At 32.8% G+C, this 20,893-nt stretch overlaps 1 protein-coding gene across 2 annotated transcripts; it reads left to right on the top strand.

Annotated features, from left to right (window-relative positions):
- Positions 1-563: 563 nt before the first annotated feature.
- LOC120773987 (retinoblastoma family protein) lies at positions 564-17,028 on the top strand. 2 transcript variants are annotated; one of them, XM_040103248.1, is made up of 16 exons: positions 564-913; positions 978-1,117; positions 1,183-1,371; positions 1,795-2,152; positions 4,095-4,260; positions 7,890-7,912; positions 7,976-8,118; positions 11,059-11,585; positions 14,097-14,189; positions 14,242-14,327; positions 14,385-14,564; positions 14,625-14,739; positions 15,854-15,957; positions 16,010-16,162; positions 16,225-16,397; positions 16,453-17,028. In XM_040103248.1, exons 1-15 carry the CDS (start codon positions 782-784, stop codon positions 16,393-16,395), a joined length of 2,580 nt encoding a protein of 859 aa, XP_039959182.1. In that variant the 5' UTR covers positions 564-781; the 3' UTR covers positions 16,396-16,397; positions 16,453-17,028. The 2 variants fall into 2 exon arrangements, with proteins under 2 accessions (XP_039959182.1, XP_039959184.1); XM_040103250.1 differs by having other exon boundaries at positions 16,013-16,162; positions 16,225-17,028.
- The last annotated feature ends 3,865 nt before the right edge of the window (positions 17,029-20,893 follow it).

Below are 20,893 nucleotides of genomic sequence, written 5' to 3'. Positions count from 1 at the left end.
CTATTATGTAAGTGACAGTCACAAAATCTATTACATTTCATTATTCAGAGATGTGTTTACACAGGAATGAAAATAAATACTTCCATGACAAATAATAAATTTTCTATAACATAGTCAAAAAACATAATTACCATTAAAAATATAAATATATGTTGACTTTGTTTCATAATATTTACGAAATTTATGTAAAATTTATTTATTTTTAACCTTTTCATGTTTGAGTTGCTTAAAAAATATAAAAAAAACGACGATCGATTAATATCTATGATGATCTTTATTGAGTATATTCAAAATGGCAAACAAGAGTTCTTTTTAGTTTTATGACCTACTTACTATCAGGTCTCAAATTTGAGACCAACACTAGAGACTGTTTAGTGAATAATAACTAGTCGCAAATTGAGACTTTACCTCAAAATGTCTCAATTAGGGACTGCTAGAACTGCTTACAGAATTGCACTATAAGACAAATTGGTTCACTTTCAGAATATGTGGCAACGATTTTGTTTCCCGCCTTTTTGTGACATTTACATCAGCTCAGAAAATTGTGAATTTACATATAGATATTTATGTATATATTTGATGCATTAGTAATAAAAAGGACTGTGTCATTGGGAAACAAAATACATATATTATTCTGGCAGTGAAAACAGTGATAATAGTTTGGTAATGGTTCGACAAGGCCAAGTTTCGTATACTTTTATTTGGCTTGCATTTTAAGTGATATATTCATTTGGGCGGGTCTTTGAGTTGAAGTAAATAATAAGTGTAAATAACTATAAAAATGTCGGTTAATAAGGCTGCTAACTTGCGTTCCCAATATGAAGACTTGTGTAGGGAACTTAATATGGATCGGGAAACAGAAGATATGTCGTGGAAAATGTTCGAGGAGGTGTTGCAGCGGTCAACATTAGAGGTACCAATTCAACGTTCTAAATCAGGGAAATGAACATTGTTTCTCATGCTCATTTTATAAATAGGGTGAACCTTTACATTGGTTTTGTTGTGCTTTGTATGCTGCGTGTAGATTATCTTACACACCTACAGTGGGTGAATCTAATGCAATAGTTATGGGCAATTGCATTTCTCTTAACAAAATGCTTCGTTGTTGTGAAATAAGGTATAGTACTTAATTAAACTTACATTTCAAACTGTTTTTTTATTATCATTTAATTTCTTTAATAGTATATCCGAATTTATATTGAAAATAAAAGTTTGGCATGAAATGGCTAATTTACCATGCAGTTTTCTACGTCAAATCGAAAGATTGGAACGAACTCCTGGGATAACATTTCATCTCTACTGTAGATACAATGATATTTTCGAAAAGTTATTCATTTCATCTCCAAATGATAAAAAAAATACAAAGTACAGGTATTTATGCACAGTAACAAAATTTAACTAAAATAATAAAACCTAATAAGAATAATACATTAAATTTAAGAAATTTTAATTATTTTGGAATATACTACATTAAATTTTATTTGTTACAAATATTTTTAGGTTTAGAATTATGTTAAGGTTTAAGAGCCAAAAAAATAATAATTCACAATTCAATGATTATTGTGTAAATTTCCACTTAAGGCTTCTAAAATTATTCATTATTTCTTCGCATGTTGTTCAAGTAAATGTGGAGCTTTTTCAATATAAATAATTGTCAAGATTCGTATAAATAAATTTTTATGACAACGTAATGCAAAAAAAAACCCATTAGAGTTCAGCAAGGAAGAATGTTGTTCGAGTAATTAGAGTTTGTAAAAATATTACTAACAAATTGCATTTAATTTTTATTTTAAGGTCTGTTGCAAGATGTTCGTCAAAGAAGCTATATGATTTATGTTGGTGTCTATATTTATGTGCAAAGAACGAAGAACCTAGTTACAACATGGATATTGTGACGTCCTTTCATTTGTTGCTTTGTTGCATAGATCTGATATACATAAATGTTTTAGGAGAAAATCGTATAGATCTCGTCAATCGGAATTTTGTAGGTTTCCCGGAAAAATGGGGCACGTCCTTATATGATTCCCAACAACTTCACAACCATTGTATAATAGGAGCGCTCTGCAATTTAGCTGGCGCTTTGCCTAATGATGCAAAAGACATGAAAGAAAATCACTGTAAAAGAATTTTTACGAAGTTTTTCAAAATAAAGGTAAAGATATATTTTACATCCATATGAAATATAAAAATAAATGTGTGAATATATAATTCTGAGTAGATATATGTACTTTTGTAAACAAAAAATAAGAAAAACAAATTTTACAATTAAAAAAAAAAGATTTCTTAAAAATTTTGCACTTATATTCTCTAAAGATAGTTCATTTATTTCAATTGAACGTACAGAAAATTTCATATTACAATTTATGTTAAAGAATGATACTAATAACTAATTCAAATTACTGCTTAATTATGGAACACTACATAATTTTTTTAATTTTGCAAATTAATTCTAGATTATACATTATTTAAGAAAGTAAATTATTAATTATCGTATTTTTTGTGGTAAGGTATAACAATGGTATCCAAAAACTGGAAAAGCGGATCGAGAGTTACAACCATCACAATAAAAATTTGCCATGAATATATGGAATATATTATATACATATATTCACTACAACTCTTCAATATGCGAATAAATTGTTCGGGCCGGATTCTATTATAGCATATTGCTGCCATACAAGTTGATTAGATTTTGAAATCGTTCTGTCATCTGTGGCAAAGCGTATTTTTTAATGTAGAAAACTTGAATTATGACCAGATCATAAATTTTAGTACGGCACTATTTCTGAAATCCTTACTTTTTCAGCAATCTTTCTTGACATAAATTAAATTTTTTTATTTTTATGCTGCCATATATGTATGTATATACTGTAGAGCGGATTGATTTACAGGGATCCAAATAACTGAAAAATCGCGAATGCTGGAAATATTCTAAGGATCATTCTGAACAACTTTGTCAAAAAGAATATGGGTCTAAAACCGGTTTCGGGCCGGCGATTTTTAAGTGAATTTGAATTTTTTCATATAAAAATTTATTCGTCAATTTTTTTGAAATCTGCTTGAAACTATTGATCATTTGTCATGTCTAGAATAATTCTGCAAACTTACGTGCTCTTAGCCTTTTAATTAAAGGCAGGCTACCGGAAAATAAGATAACTTAATTATCGGTTGTATGGGAGATATGTGTATATAGTTGTCCGATCTGGCCAAACCTGACAAATGATTAATATAATCTTGAAAAGTGGCTATGTATTAAATTTCATTCAGATATCTCAAGAACTGACAAAATTTTAAAAATAAACTTCACTTAAGGGATCGTCTCAGTGTGACTCTCCGAAACATCGCAGACTTGCGCCATTTTTTTTAATGTTAGAATCAACTTTTTTTAAATAAATACATTCATGGCGAATACAAAATTATATTTTTTATATTTATTTATTGGGTGTATAATAGTTAAATAAATTGTTGAGATGACATGTAAAAAAAGTTTCTATACGATGTCCACGATTGCGGCCATATTTTTGGTCTAAAACAAAAATTTCAAAAAGATTATTAATCTGTAGGAAAGTCGCTATCGCGCTATGTAAGCTTTTTTTTTTTAAATTAGACAAAATGGCGGCGTTTTGAACAAAAAGTATCGAATTCTGCCCTTTTTTGAAAATTTTTCGTAAAAAAAAGAAACAAAAAAATAAAAGCTTCCATAGCGCGAAAGCGAATACGTTAAAAATGTTCTCTCCAAATTAGAACTAGATATCTTTAAAACTCTTCCTTTCAGAAAAACAGTTGCAGTGTTCCCCACTCTGTTCGTAGCGACCGTAATAAATAGAATTTCGATTTCAAAAATTGAGAGAATATTTATTATAGTGTATACTATCCGATAAAGAAACAAAAGAAAAATCGCTTCGATCCCTTAAAAAATCGCTGGCTCGAAACAACCTTTAGACCTATATTCTCTTAGGAAAAGATGTTCAGAATGATTCGTAGAATATTTCCCACGTATGCGATTTTAAAGAAAAAAATAGTCGACCCGCTCTAATGTATGTACATTTGTATATGTAATTTAGTGTACCCTTACTTAAAATTTTTAATTGCAGACAATACATGGAGACGAGAATACGTTTTTGGGAATCATTTCTAATGAAAACTTCGAACGAAATGTAAAATCTCTAAATAGTGCTTATGAGCAGTATGTACTCAGTGTTGGGGAATTCGATGAAAGAATCTTGCTTAGCAATCCTAATTATAGGAAAGGCAGTTCAGGTGAGTGAAATTATAAAAATGATTACTGAGATATATATGTATATGTATACAGTGGTGGCCTTATAATTAGAAATGATATGTTATAAAAAAAACTAAACACTGTATACTTTTTTAAGACGCGCACTGTAAATTATAAGCCCCGTTATTCGTAGTGTAGACTATGAACGTTATTGTTAAATAAACATGTGACTATTTGCTGATTCGTTATTAAAAAAATTAAAATTATTTCCCGGTTTGTGTTTCTTGGCTGGCCACGCAATTAGAAACGCGCAGTTTTTTCTTTTGATTCTCGGATTTTTTGAACTTAGCGATAAATTGAGTATACCTCAATTAAACAACGTTCAATTAAAAACATGTACTCCCGAAATGAGAGAGTTAATTGTAAGGTGCTATCAAAAGGAAAAATTGTCAATGTCAGCCATCGCACAAAGCTATTCATTTGTATAAAAAACAAAGAAATTTGAAACCCCTACCAGAAAGTTCAGACCTAGAAAAAACACTCTAGTAGAATACCGGGTAATTTGTAGGACGACCAAGAATAACCCTTTCATGACTTGGCGTAAAATAAAGGCTGAAGTTGAACAAGAAGTTAATGTAGAAATCTCAGCTCAAACGATAAGAAGGCGTTTACAGGAGTCGGGACTGCATTGCGCAAAAAAACAGCGCTTGTATCAAAAAAATATTAAGAAGCAATTACGATTTTCAAAGGAAATGCTGAAGAAAAGTCCGCAATACTGGAATAGAATTCTCTGGAGTGACGAATCTGGGTTCAATTTATTCCAGTCCGACAGAAAATCGTATGTAAGACGTTCTCCCAACATGGCGTTAAATCCCAGATACACTGTGAAAACAGTAAAACACGGTGGCGGATCTGTCATGGTTTGGGGAGCCTTTCCTCTCGTGGTGTTGGCCCAATTGTGCGTGTTCAAGGAATAATGGACCAACATCAATATAAAACCATTCTGGAGAATGTAAAGGAACCTTATTCCTTTGAAAATATGCCAGTCCATTACATTACATACACGATAATGACCCAAAACACACTTCAAGGTTAGTGAAAAGCTGGCTTTCGGATAAAAATATTGATGTTTTGGATTGGCCTCCGCAAAGTGCTGGTCTAAACCCAATTGAAAACCTATGGGAAATTGTAATACGAGATCTTGAGGACATAAAAACGCGAAATAATGGCGAGTGGTTTCAAATGGTTCCACAAATTAGGAACAGCAATATAAGTGCAAACATGCCAACAATCCAATCCAATCCGAAGTTGACCGCGAAGGCTAGACAATGCTGTTAAAAATAAGGGGTGTCCAATAAAATACTAAAAAATTTAATAAATTTTTTCAATTTTATATAAATATTTTTAAGTTCTTACTGTCGTTTCTAATTATATGACCAAACTGAATTTGGTGTTCTTTGTGTTTACCTCATTTTCTTAAAAATATAATTATTGCTGTTGTTTTTTTATGTAAATCTATATAAATAAAAATGAACCGCCAAAATGTATGTACGCTCATAACTCAATAACGCCTGGACCAATTTGGCCAATTCTTTTTCTTAAATGTTCGTTGAAGTTCAAAGATGGTTTTTACGGCGAGAAAAATTTCCGGAAAACCCCTAAAAACAGCCTTTTTCTTTTCCCCATACAAACGTTACATACATACATACATATGTACAAAGGAAAAATTATTGAAAATTATTCAGTGAAAACTTTATGTGTGTTTCAGACGAAGTGATCAATTACTGATTGAAATTCGTTACGAAGCCACGAAGAGGTCGCGCTAATATTTGTCGGCGTTATTTTTGCCATCAACGTATGGCAGCCCAAAGAAAGGCAAGAAGTACTCCCAAAATGCGATGACATACGTGCGGAATTATGGATCGCGGTCAATCAGCTAGAGATCGTAACGATATCACAGCACGACTTTTTTAACAATAGCTGCGATGTTTGACGGTCTTTATCTTGAAGCAACCTATGGTATATATGGTGCTGTTAGATGCTGAATGTATTCTGTTGCGTGTTGCCGCACGCACACATTCTTCTTTGGATGCGGATGGTGATTACACCAGATCAAATTGATGAAATCATTTCAGCGGAAATTCCTGATTCAGAGATAGATCCAGAATTATACGAAGTGGTGAAAACCAATATAGTTCATGGACTTTGGGAACCTTACAATCCCACTTTGGTTTGTATGTCTGACAATAAATGCACGAAACACTACTCATGTGCTTTTCTTTCGGAAACGGAAATGGGAAATGATGGATATTCACTGTATCGGCATCGCTCACCAGACGACAATGGCAGAACATTTAGCATTTAGAGGCGTGAATATCGACGTTAACAACACATCGAAGTTGAAAACATATGGATCGTACCATATTCGCCACTTTTGTCTAATTCACATTCAAAACTCATGTCAATGTTGAATATTATAAATTGGTGAAATTGATCAAATACGTTTGCAAGTACGTCACCAAAGAAAGCAACATAGCGGTTATTGGCCTTGAGCAATATGAGATCAGCAGTATCAAATGGGTCGATATGTGAACCGCAATAAAGCGCTTTGTGTATGCCAGCAGTTGCGTTTGCTGGAACATGCTAATCACTGGAAACAGACGAAGGACAATGCAATAGTTACTTCGCATTCCACTGAAGTTCGCATAGTTTTCGTGAAGATCATTTCGACATATCAGCCTTCAAATTCGCGTTAATTATGGGATACGAAAAAATGACATTGCCGATGACATTTTGCATTGTATTCGCTAAGAATCGGAAATGGGCAAATTTCGGTTGATACTTCCAGTGGTTTGATATCAATTTCATATCCCTTTTGTCAATTTACTTCAACGGGAGATGAACTCATCACGAATGTTTATCCGCACATTATCAAAATTATCGTAACTGCAATTGCTTGAGTGCACGCGCAACTTTAGTTGCCAAAAATACCGATGTTAATGACTTAAACTGGAAGATTCAAAGTCAAATTCCGGGAGGTTTGCGCTCATATAAATCGATCGATCGTCTTGACAAGAAAGACGAAACCGTAAATTATCCAGTGAAATTTCCAAATTCTTTGGAGAGCCTTGGTATCATTTGCTTCTCAAAGTTGGATCTGTCATTATTATGTTTCACAATCTTCATGCGCCGAAACTGTGTAATGGAACCCGACTAATTATGACGCAGTTATCGAATACAAGGGACAGCCATTTCATTTCAAACGTATTCAATTTCCAGGGAAAATTGGCCAGATATATGTGGCGTGTTGACGAGTTGGAAACGAATCTTCTTTGTATATTTACGCACCAGAACAGAAATCAAAAAAATTATGTTTATTAAGCTGTGCTACATTAAAAAAATGTAGAAAAATCGAAATTAAATCATTTTCGACACAATATAATTTCAACTTTTTTTCATTTCAAAGCATATAATTTCACGCAGGACAACGGCTGCGGGGTCAGCTAGTCTCAAATAAAATGTGTTACTTTGTTGATTCCAATTTATAGTTTTAATGTGGCAATCTAAATTTTTAAAATAAATGAAGAAAACTATATCCAGCAAAGTCGTTTCTAATTATAAGAACACCACTGTATGTATGTGTATGTAACCTAATTGAACTGTTTTACAGATGCTGGTGTGGAAGGTCATTCTGTAAGTAAAACGCGTTTCTTTTGGTAGAGTCGTATTAAACTATGTTATATTTTGTTTTGAAAGGTTACAAATCCACAGACGCCTTACACTCGTAAACATATTTTGCCAAACAAAGAAGATGTTCCAGAACCGGTAGCCAGTGCAACTAATAATGTAAAGAAACTTAAAGATATTGCAAAAATTTCCGGACCATCTGATTTTATAAGGTATCCTTTTTACATTAAATTATATTTAAATTACTCATTATAAAAACAAACATAAATGTGTCTATGTGCTAAATCTGCTACTCTTTTTTTTTGATCATATGATTATGAGTTCCATAATTCTGAATAGTAACTCTTTAACCCCTTGACGTATTTCCACGAGTCTGATTCGTGGTACAATTTCTGTGCCTAACATGATTATCACGAGTCTGACTCGTGGTGTGTAGAAGTGTACATTTGATGAAAAGATAATTGAAAATTTCCCGTTATTTTCAGCTAATAATGTAAACAAAAAACATTGTTGCAGTTTAGTTTATCTACTGCAGATTATCCATATTTTTGGTTACGCATACTATATTAAAATAACTGACTTTTAAACATTCAATACTTAATAAGGGCATTAAGCTTGTTAGCTCTCAATTAGTAAAAGTTTTTAATAATTTTCCATTTAAAATTAATACAATGATGCATCACATGACAAAACATTTCATCAAATAGATCTATATTTCGTGTTTTCTTAACTTTGAACTTTAACAGCTGATCGAGTTCAGGAGGTTTTGACGTTTAGCAATTGCTCTCTCACTTCCAATGGGCGATGAGTTGGACATCTCTTTATCTCTGGCAGAGCCATAGCAGAACAATGTAAAAGTATGTGCTCTGCTCTGCTCGGAGTTTTGTTAGGTAAAAAACTATAGCTGTAGCAATAGCTAAAAATGAAGTGCTCTGCTCTCATACCGCTCCCAATTTTTTGCTACCGCTACACCATACCGTTTACTCGATCGTGAATTCCGAAGAACAGATTGTTCATGTTGCATCAAATCAGTTGACGCTGGTCGGTATGATCGACTTGATTGAACGACTGATCTGAATTATCATACTCATTGCAACTCTCTGATGTTTAATATATGCCTATTATAATTATTAATGTGAAGGTAAGTTTTTTACTGGATGCTTACATAAATGACATAATACATAGCACATATGTAAATGTATGTATGTATGTAAGTACATACCTTTGTATTTTTCACCATCAACATGTATACGGACTACAATTTCGTTGTATAAAGTCGAAAGCGTACGCGGCAACATTCGCTCTTCAATTGCAACTTAGCACTCAACTAACTGAACTAAGCAACTCATTTCTAGAACTTACCAAGTAACATTAGAAATTCAAATACAAAATGTCTGGTTATGCAAGCGAAAAAACAGTTTTACTAAAGTAATTTTTAAATTTTGGTATAAAAGCACCACTTTTTTACCTTTATAATTTCCAATAGACAGTTCCGAAACTCGCACTCGTTTGCGTATTAGCGCTGCATGCCGCTCCTACCTAACTTATATTTCATTTTCAAGATAATTTTTTGAATTGGTAGGAAATGATCTTAGTTGTGATCAGTGACTGTGCATAAGACCAATATTGGCACAAAAAAATTAAGTGGTTAATAGAATCAATACCGATATTTTGAAAGGGGTGCAAAGAGAAATGAAGAAGTACCCTATTTTTGAATGCATACAATCCTGGATACAAAATTAAATGCTTCATGTAGTTTTTAAATTCAATGCGGGGAACTATCTCTTAACTTACAATATGAAATACATATGGGCCATTGCATCAATTGGCGACATGGTTTTGTACCCTTATTCCGATCAAACAAAAAAATTACTATTTCTTAACGACCTGAAAATGGAGTTCACAAAATTTTGAAGTTATACAATTTTATGTAAAAAAATCTCAGCTTTCTGATAAAAATATTTTCAAAATCCAAAAAAAAAAAAACAAATTATTCTTAGGCTTGCCTTTTTTCAAAATAATTACGTAACTTATCGTGTTATATGAGTTCCAGTTATGAAAATTAATAAACAACTTCAATCATGATTTTATCGTTGATACATGAGCATATTGAACGGTATAGGAATACAAAAGTATTTTGTTGCTTCAAGATTTTTCGTTGAAAGCATATTATATAATTACAGAATTTCGACAGTTAAAGCTTTAGAGTTAAAATTAAAAATAAAACACCTATTGCGGTTTCAACCCGAATTGAAGTTAAGGCCATTCAACTTCAGATCAACCAAACTCGTTTTTGGTATTGCGAAGTTCAACTAAGTTCAGTCGAAGTGTGATTGATGTTGGCAACCTAAATTGAGAGATAGTGAAACAGCTGAAAATTTTTAATCGACACATTTAAACAAATTAATTAAAATAAGTAAAAAAATGACATACGTTTTGATTTACTACTGTGATCAAATTGAAAGGTGAATTTTGTCCATTTCGTCTCCTTTAAATTAATCCCCTCCCTCTGCAATATACTTATGTATGCCAACAAATTTTCCAGTCGTCATATCATTTGGAAAAATCCTCCGTCGTGATGGCCATCAGAGTCTTCTTCGATTCATCTTTTATATCTTCAATTAAGTCAAAACGGTGTCCTCGGAGTGGTCATGTGAATTTGCTGAGTAGCCAGAAGTTACACGAAGGCAAATCAGGCGAATGCGGTGGTTGCGGCACGATATTAGTTGAAAATGTGGCGAAATGATCACGAATAATCAATGCAGTATGAGATGGTGCATTATCGCACTTCTTTGTTCAATAAATTCAGGCATAGTAAAAATCGAAGAAATCACTTTTAGAGCTTCACAAAACGACTAACGAAAAGGTCATTGTATAGGAAATATGTCCAAACATCTTCGAAATATTCTATCGAGTACTTTCATCACGAAATCGCCCAATTTTTCATGGTTTACACTGGTATATCCCCTTAAAGAGTTGAAGTTTATTTGTATGCTAGTACCAAAATAAGTTGAAGTCCGATCATACTTCAACCGTAATTTAGCTCTTAAATAAAAATTGCGTAAAACATAAAATTTTCATAGCTAATTTCAAGGTTATACTAGAATATTAATTTAAACATATATTGTGTACTCTTCTCTCTTTTTCTACAGGCAAGCTGGTGTGGAAACTTTAAACAGGATTTATGAAAAATTGAATAAAATGCAAAATGAATTCACATCTGCTTTAAATAATGCAGACGTCGGTAACCGGTTTAAGACAGCAGAATCGTTATTTTTTTATTTATTGGATAAAATTTTACGAGTAGAAACTAGAACGAAACCTAATATAAATATCAAAATATTATTAGGCACTGAAACTTTCATAACAACGCTCATTGTATGCTGTGTTGAAATTGTGCTTGATGCATATCAATCTCAAAAGAAATTTCCATGGGTGTTAACGTGCTTCAACATATCTGCATACCATTTTCATAAGATTATAGAAATAGTTGTAAGAAGTCATGATGAACTACTGTCGCGTCCATTAATTAAACATTTAAATTACATTGAAGAGACTTGCCTTGAATCATTAGCTTGGAAAAGTGAATCACCTCTTTGGGATATCATTAGAACTTCTGCGTTGCCAACTTGGTCTGATGTAGATGTTGATAATTTAGCAAAACGAAATCAGTCTCAGAGTAAGTTTTTAAATATTGTTATGTGACGGGTGATCCAAGTGGAGGTACTTTTTTCAACTTTTTTTTTTTTGACAACCACTGTCAGGTTGTTTTTGTTTGGTATTGTTTGGCATTTAATCATGGAAAGACTTACGCCTGAACAATGTTTACGAATCGTTCAACTTTATTACGAAAATTCACGTTTCGTAAGGAATGTGTTCGCGCGCTTCGTTCAACTTATGGTCGACCGAATAGACCATGTACAGCAGGCAGTGAAAAAACATAGCAGTGGTAGCTGAGAGTGTACACGAAGACCGTTGAGAGTCGATTCGGCGCCGTTCGCAGCAACTCGGATTGACATATGGAACGACTTAGTGCATTTCACATCGAGATGTTAAATTCGAAACGTATATAAAGCGGCTTGTGCAAAACTGAAGCCGCTCGACCTTCCCAAGCAACATCGCTTCGCTCTATGGGCTCTTGAAAAGTTCTAAAAAGATACGATGTTTTCGAAATTTTGTTCAGCGATGAGGCCTATTTCTGGCTCAATGGGTATGTAATTGCCACATTTGAGACGAAGAGCAATTTGAAAAGATTTAAGAGCAGAAAAGAAAAAACATCGGTTTGGAATGGGTTGTGGGCCGGTGGAATTATCAGTCCATATTTCTTCAAAAATGACGCCGTTGAGGACGTGACCTTCAATGGCCACCGTTATTGCGCCATGACCGACTATTTGATGCCGGCGACATTTGGTTTCAACAAGACGGCACCACTTCTCACACTTCAAATCAATCAATGGATTTATTGAGAGAACACTTCGGTGAGCAGATAATTTCACGTTGTGGTTGGGTCGATTGACCACCATGATCGTGTGATATAACAGGCCTTGGGTGAACCATCAGAAACGTAGCCGCGCCCAACATTTGGAAGACATAATCTTCAAAGAATAAATGCCAAAAATTGTTCTTTCAACTAATAATAATAACCATTCCCCATTAAATTTGAAGTTTCTGTATTTTTTCTTTAAAAAAGTACGAAACTTCGAAATGGATCACCCGTTATATTAATATGTTAGTCGCTTATTTATTGTTACATATTATATTAAATTGCAATTTATGTATTATTTAAATCATAATGACAAGGGTTGAATTGTAAAATACGCATCTAGCTAAAGGGTCGCCTAAAATTACACTTTGTTTTGATTTAGCGGCAATTAACTTTGTATACTCTTTCAACCTGTTGCTACAGAGTATAGTTTTGTTCACCCAACGGTTGTACGTGTCACCTAAAACTAAGCGAGATAGATATAGAGTTATAAATATATGTATAACTGATCAGGATGAGAAAAGTTTAAATCTGGGTGACTGTCTGGCCGTCCGTGCAAGCTGTAACTTAAGTAAAAATTGAGATATATCATTGATGAAACTTGCCATAAAGTGCCAAAACTAAAGAATACATTAATATAAAAAACTGTAATTTGGCACAGGGGACCGCAGTAGCAAGAGGCACCTATGAGCAAAAAATTTTGATAAAGTAGGCGTGACCACGCCCTCTAATAATTTAGTCTACATTCCTCCTAAACCTCTAAAACTACAACAACCAAATTTACCCAGCTCAAATATAATAAGAAGTCCTACCGACAGTATGAAAATGGATGAAATCGAATGATAACCCAGCTCACTCCACTTATAACGTTTCGGGTAAAAACTACTAAAAGCGCAATAAATAATACTAAATATGTCAAAGACGTTAAAACTTTCCTCCGAAATGAAAAGGATTTATGGAAGCCGGGGTGAAAATTGGACAATGGTCGTACTACTGATTACAACCGCGCCTACTTCCCATATAACACAATTTTAAATTCCATTTGATTCTTTCACTTTCCAGAATAATAATTTCCACTAATAATTATTTTAAAGCAAGCCATCCAAACAAAACTGTTCAAGTCTTTTGACTTTTGTCCGAAAATATCGGTCAATGTATGGGATATGCAATTGCAATTTGCAAATGCAGAGTATCTCTGTGTATGCAAAATGGGCGGAATCGGGTCAATACTTCCCTGACCCCTCATATATCTAATAAGATTTTCGAACATGTCTTTACTCCATGTGATTGTATATAAGATAGCTTAATGAAACCCAGGAAACAAATTTTTGGTATATGGCATATAAAAATAGATAAAATCGGGTCGATACCCCAATTCCTATATACTACATAGTATAATGATTTTCGTTTTTCTAACAAACTTAAAAAAAATTGCTTGGATTCCGATCTTCTTTTTGACGTTTTACATTTTGAGGTATTTCCCTGTTTCCTGCAAGTTGCAAGAGTATAAAATGTTCGGTTTCACCCGAAGTTATTCCTTTAAAAGTTAGAAATTATAAGTGTAAACTTAAAAATAATTTCGGATATAGTCGGTGATAGAAAATAAACTCGCATATTGCTATCATATATTCTTATATACTTTTTATAGAATATAGAACATAATTAATCGATTTTTTATGTAAGTTCAATTTGTTCTTTCAATTTTAGTACAGCAGTCTCCAAATTGCTCAGCATATGAAACCTTTAGTTCTACAATTGTCAATGAGTCGACCCGGAGAGATCTCTTTAATAGCGCGAGAGGTGAAACTTACAATTTTCAATTTATTTGCGAGTAATAAGTTTTAAATTTTAGAAAGCTCTAACGCAAAAGAAACTATTGTTAAAAAACAGGTTGATGGATCAAGGCGCACCGCGTCATTGACAATATTTTGTAGGAAAGTATGTTAATATTAAATGCTATTTTTGTAGTTTAGTATTGAGCTTTTTTAATTACAGTTCTATAAACTTGCATGGATTAGGTTGAAAGAGTTGTGTCGTGAACTTATGTTGGCAGAAGAACCACATTTGAATAAGTTGTGGACACTTTTTGAATATTCAATTACCCAAAGAACTGAGTTGATGCAAGACCGTCATCTGGATCAAATGATAATGTGTGGAATTTATTTATATATAAGGGTTCGTATATATATATATATATACATATAAATCTTACAATTTCCACCTTTTTTTTTATAGGTGCAAGATATAAAATTTAAGTCATTTACGGATATAATGAAATTTTACAGAAAACAACCTCAAGCACAAAGTCGCACATACAGAGAAGTTCTTATTGAAGCAGCAGAAGAAGAAAGTAAGTCAGAAAAATGCATAAAGAGTCTTGTAATTTTCGAGTTATTTGTTTTCATTTGAGACGATACATTCATTTACAAAGTATATGTGAATATTTCTTGTTTACTATATGCTCTTATTATATACGGAAAATAGTGTAGTTGTCAGTGTACCAGTCAAATAAATATTTTGTATTATTTAGCATCCAGCAATAGAGATGACGGCGTTTGTTTCGGATTCGTGTCAAATTTTATCAGTGTGTTCAGTAAGATTTGTCATTTCACCATGCCACGTTTCACTTTGTACAACGCTTAGAAATTGTCCAAGATTTTTACTACACTTTATCCGAAAATTCTGGCTTAACAACAAACAATATTGGCGCTTTTAAGCCTTATATGTTTTAGGAAATGCAATTGCATTCCTAAAAATTTACCGAAAAGTGCAGATTTGGATGAAGAAGCATAATCGAAATGAGACAGGAAATGCCATTACCATCAAAAGCGAGCGTTATCTTAAATCAAAGGTTTAAACCAATCAACCAGCAACGCTCGTGAATAACTTTCAGCGCACTATAGCTGTAATATTGCACCGGGTCATGGTGGCCATTTGTCCATTGACAATTTTGTTTTCAAATCATAAATGGCATAAATTGCCTGCATAACAAAAAAACAGAACCCATTTTGATAAAATTTGAGTGTTTTACCTATACCTATAAAAGTATTCAGCTACATGAATATAAATATTAAGAAAATTCTTCACAACCAAATTAAAAAAATATATATATTGACGAATTTAAGTAATTAAAATAAATAAAAAATACAAAATTCAAATTTTAAATGCCGTTTAAAAATACGAAAACCCCGGTACCCGCCTATTGCCATGATTTGTGGTAACCGTTAATATTTGTTAAAACAAATAAAATGTATACATGTTTCGGTGAGTTTGGCTTTTTTTGTTATGTTGATATGCCGAAAATAAAATAATCGTTCCGTTTGTATATAATATATTTTCAATAATTCAATCCCAGTAATTTTTGGGTCAACAAAAAACTGTGAAGAATCTATATTTTATAATTATTAAAAATTTTTACGGACTCGCGACGAATTTTATTGCAATGAATTGTATTTTATTTTCAGATGGATCACATGCTAAATATCGCGATATAATATATTTTTATAATAACATATTCGTTAAGAATTTAACCCCTTACGCACTTAACTTTAGTGGGAGACAACAAGCGGTAAGTTATGCATTTAGTTATATCGAATAAACTAAAATATTCAAAATTTCAGCAGCAAAATGTGCCCTTGTCCCCACATCCCACGGAGAAGCAGTCATATCCGCGAAAATTATCTAATAATCTTATAACAGTGTCGAGAATGGAAAAATCCGAGCATTCACATTCACCGGTTCTAACATATGAATTTTCTAAAAGTCCGGGGAAAGTAAGTTACTGTTATGCCTTAAAATAATTTCGATACTATCTATCTCTTATTTTTTCTACTAGAACCTTGAGGAACTAAATTGTGTTATACGTAGAGGTAAAAGAAATTTACCTTTTACTGATTTCGATAGCAGTGATGGACCTATCATTGAAAGTAAAATTCCGAAGAAAACGCCAATATATTTAGAAAAATATAGAGGAGTTTTACAAGATAGACAAGAAGATATAAAGTGAATGTAATTTTAATTAATATACAACTCGATTCAGTCAACTGATTTGTGGTTCTTGCAGCAATTTGCTGAAATAGCTGATATAAAACGATGCAAATGAAAGCTTAAGAAGAAATTCCTCAATTACTCAAAATATAAATAAGAGACAATATATACATATATATACTATATATACAAACATTACGATATCAACTTATTATGAATATAATTTTAATTGGAAAAAATATTTGGTAAGTTATTTTTCCAGCTAATAAAGTGGATAATTTAAAGTTCACTTGTCATTAGACATGACAGCAGAACAGTCGTATCTTAAAAAATAAATTAAACGTGAATCGATAAATGAGATATACTTTGAACGAAGTGTTCTGAAGAAAATGAACCAAACTAGTGGGAATAAGTACAGGATAAATATTGGAAAATATAGCTAACAGCATTTTTTAATTTTACAAGCATAATCAAAACTAAACAAAATTAGATATAAGTAACGTATATAAATTTATGTACAAATTGCATGTACTTTAGTAAGATTCGCTTTAGTTGTCGATGCAGTTCATGTCAATAGTATTAGCTATTTATAAATAACGATGTTTACATTTGATGTTGTACAAATATATTTTTTATAATTACTAAGGCCTTATTATTTTTCAGTCTTTCCCTTATTTCTGATTTCCCTTTTTTGTTAAAAAGGGTGGTAAAAACCTAAGAGAAAATTTTGAATCGATTTGATGTGGTAACTATTTTAAAATAAATTAAAATAATATCAAAATAGAATATTTTGGATTATAGAATCAATTTGTTAAATATGGGATGGTATTAAAAAAAATTAATCAACTTTTTTTTTTGGTATTACGCTTTTAAACTCTGTGCCATTAACATTGACTAGAGTAACACAAAAATGCTTGCACAAAACTATTTTATTTATCATTTTAAACTATTTTAATCACTTATTTTGTATAAATACATACAAAAGAAAAATTTTTTGAACTTGTTAGGAAAATCCCGAAACTGGAAAAGGAAAACTGATATTTGGATATAGTAAAAATGGGACGGTGGAAAGTGTTTGGAACATAAACCCAGCAAAAAATACTATTTTGTTTATAATTTAAAACTATTTTAATCAGTTATTTTGTACAAATTCATATCTAGAAAAATTTGTTGTGCTACAAGCTACATTTTCTTGGAATTATACTTTTTGTGTTAAATAAAATTATTTTTAGAATTCCATTGCGACTAAATACCGTAGGATGGAGTCATGTGTAAAAGTTCACGCAAGTGAGGAAAATTCTCAGAGCGCCATTTACTTGGGCATGGCCAAAAACGATTCTTTTACAAAAGGCTCAAGCAGCTCATGACTTCCGTTTTTAGACTAATGTCCTGTTTCACAGTTCATACTTAAGTTGTGCTTAAGATAAAACAGGAAAATAGTGTTTTACAGTTCATACTTAAGTACTGAAAATGGGAGACTTAATCAGTGCTTAAGTAACAGCTGATTTTTGTTTGGAAATGTTTTGAATTTTCAGTTATTTGTTAAAAGAAAAATAATAAGAAATAAGAAATTATTTTTTGTGATAAAATATGGAATCGGTTTGGGATTTCCACCAGTTCCAATAGGTGCTCCGACTCGCTAGCGGTGAAATTCGGGGTTCTTTTTTTGTTCTCGTCCATTTTTAATATAACTCTCCTCGCAAATTTATGTATTGTCTGTTATAATTTAAATATTTCAAACATATTTTTATGAATGACATTTGTAAAATACATGTTGCCCATAACGTTGTCATATATCATAATGAAATTTTATGAAAATTGCATTGACTGTGAAGCGCAAACGACTACTCAGTCTGCAACAATGCTTAGCTAAGATTTTATTTGGGCACAACTCAAGTATGGACTGTGAAACCGGGTATAAGTACCCTTTGGGCAGCCTAAAAACATCTGTACCCAAGGTTGACTCGCCACTTAAAAAAACACTTCCTCAATGAAAAGTAGAAAACAGCCTCGAATGAGAGACCCCATCTTTGAATGACAACCACTGCAAACGTATTCAGCAGTACGGTCCGGTCCCTTATTGAGAAGGTGCGGTTGCGTACCTGGTTGATGTCCTCGTAAGAGTAAAAGCTGACATCACCGTCGTCCAAGAAGTGCGATGGAATGGACAAGGACTGAGACGAGTAGGTCCTTTTGGTATTTACTACAATGGTCATCCAAAGGAGCTCAAACTCGATGTGGGACTCGGGGTTGGAAAGAGACTCCGCTGCCGAGTCCTGGCATTCATCCCGGTGGATGAACGTCTAGCCACAATCCGCATCAAAGCCATTTTCTTCAAGATATCCACCCGCCTCTGTGTAGCAAAAAACGCACGTCAACAAACACAAGAAAGGTTCGACGTCGAGAACCTGCAATCACAACAGAGAACTGAACGATTTTATACTCGACTCGCACTCCTGCTCTCTGAGAGCACTCGTCAACAACTCGGTATAAGTGAACTGAGGGCCGGCATTTCAAGCTTCTTACGTACTTCTGCACACGAAATCATTGGTTTTCGGAAAACGCAAAAGAACAGCTGGTACGATGAGGATTGCCGTGTCGAAGTGGAGAGAAAACAGACTGCCGTGCGGGATAGGATAGATACCGAGAATTGAAAAGGAAGGCGAGACGCCTTTGTAAACAAAAAAAGAGAGAGGCCGAAATGAGTAAGACGAAGAGCTTGACAAGCTGGTCGACAAGGTCATCAAGGTTATTTACGAGAGTCGAGAGATTTGTTATATCGAAACTTTTACTAAAGCCAGTATATGTAACATCCGTGTCCATGTGTTCCCTAAAATTCAATGATACATCGTGCACAAATGCAAGTAAATTCGTTAGTGTAGATTTCCCTTTACAAAATCTATGCCGAGGAAAAGAAATTAGAGGAGAAATCGAAAAGGTTATATGGTCTGAAATGATAGATTCAAAAAGTTTAGATAATACTGATACTAGTACTGTTTTGTAATACCCCTATATTTTTCAATGTATATCTTAAATCCACTTTTACGCAAAGTGATTACAAATGACTGTTTCCATACTAAAGGAAATATGTGTACCTTGTTTAAAAGTGTAATTAAATATACTTATTAAAGCCAAGTAGATATATTTGGCATTATTCTTCAAGAATCATAAGAATATCATGTCTGGATTGGCACAAATAGTACAGGCATTGCGACGAGTCCGTCGGCGGAATGGAGGAAAAAGTGAGTGATTTATCAATGTCCGAATATTATGAGACAAAGCTTGATGAATATAGGCTATGTTCGTAAATGCATCATGACTTGCAGCATAAGCAACAGTAGCAACACTGCAAGTTTGACGTTTGATACTTCTTATACAATTTTTGACAATTTGCAGATACATTTGTTTGCATTTTTGAACGCGTATAATACTAAAATGGAAATTTTGCTGAAACTAACACTAGACGAAATTTTTGAGCAAAGAAATGATAGATTTTCTTTAAATTTAAGAAAAAGAAGGGTATTGAAATCAAAAAGAAAAATTTGTAGGTACAAATGTTTGTCTTTTAAAAGACAAAGTATTTATAGAACAAACTTTCGGGATTTTTAAGAAACAGTTTAAAATTTTAAATTATATTGAAGCTTCGAGCATTAAAGTCACATCTAATGTAATACTCGCTTGCGCTATCTTGCACAATTTTATCATAAACAAGGGAGGTTATTCTGAACATATTAACGATACAATAACACATGTCGATATGGAAACCAACAAAGAAATCGAAGGAATTCAAGATGCCCCCATTCGCCGTGTTGATTCAGATGATATCAATGGAATCGATAGAAGAAACTATTTTACCACTCTGTTTTTATCATAAAAAATTTACTTTACCTCACCTTCCTTTATTTGAATAATTTTTTTATTACTTTTTCTGATGAACTTCATTTTAATTTTTATTGTTTTCATTTACATTTTTAACTTCGGTCACAACTTTCTTCCACAATACATTTTTTTTCCTTCTACCCGATTTAAACTCGTCCTCCATATTCAACCGTACTCTCAGCAATAACTGTGTCTCCGCATTACTGAGATTTTCACTAAAAATTTAAAAATAATAATTTATACAATTATTATAAACATAATTTAACTTAATTTCAATACAAAAATTAAAATAAAACAGTTTTGCACTTACTTTTCGCCAGACATCGTAGTCAAACGCAGTAAACAATTTTTTGATAGAAATTATGAGTGACAGCTGATAGAAGTGTTGTCTTTTTGAACGCTTGATTATTGCAGTGCTGCAATATTGGCATTTCCGAACGTTCTGTTTGTTATGCAATCGTCATGATGCGCGTCATGATGCATTTACGAACATAGCCATATTGATGATATTTAGAATAAATAGGGTGAATGTAAGTTAACAACAATTGTATTCGTTAAAGTCGCGGGCGAATTTCTTCTCACCGAGAGTGCTGGATTTATCTACTTCAAAGCAAGATTAACCACTGTTGTGAACCAAA

This window comes from Bactrocera tryoni, chromosome 4 (assembly GCF_016617805.1).
Source record: "Bactrocera tryoni isolate S06 chromosome 4, CSIRO_BtryS06_freeze2, whole genome shotgun sequence".
Classification (NCBI taxonomy): Eukaryota; Metazoa; Arthropoda; class Insecta; order Diptera; family Tephritidae; genus Bactrocera; species Bactrocera tryoni.
This window is presented reverse-complemented; position numbering and strand designations above follow the sequence as displayed.

Bases quoted from the DNA above. Each gene is read 5' to 3' on its own strand.
- LOC120773987 (XM_040103248.1), top strand. From the start codon at position 782: ATGTCGGTTAATAAGGCTGCTAACTTGCGTTCCCAATATGAAGACTTG. The intron at 1,372-1,794 runs GTATTTATGCAC...TTTTATTTTAAG, and splicing joins AAAAAAAATACAAAGTACAG to GTCTGTTGCAAGATGTTCGT. The intron at 15,958-16,009 runs GTAAGTTATGCA...TCAAAATTTCAG, and splicing joins TTAGTGGGAGACAACAAGCG to CAGCAAAATGTGCCCTTGTC.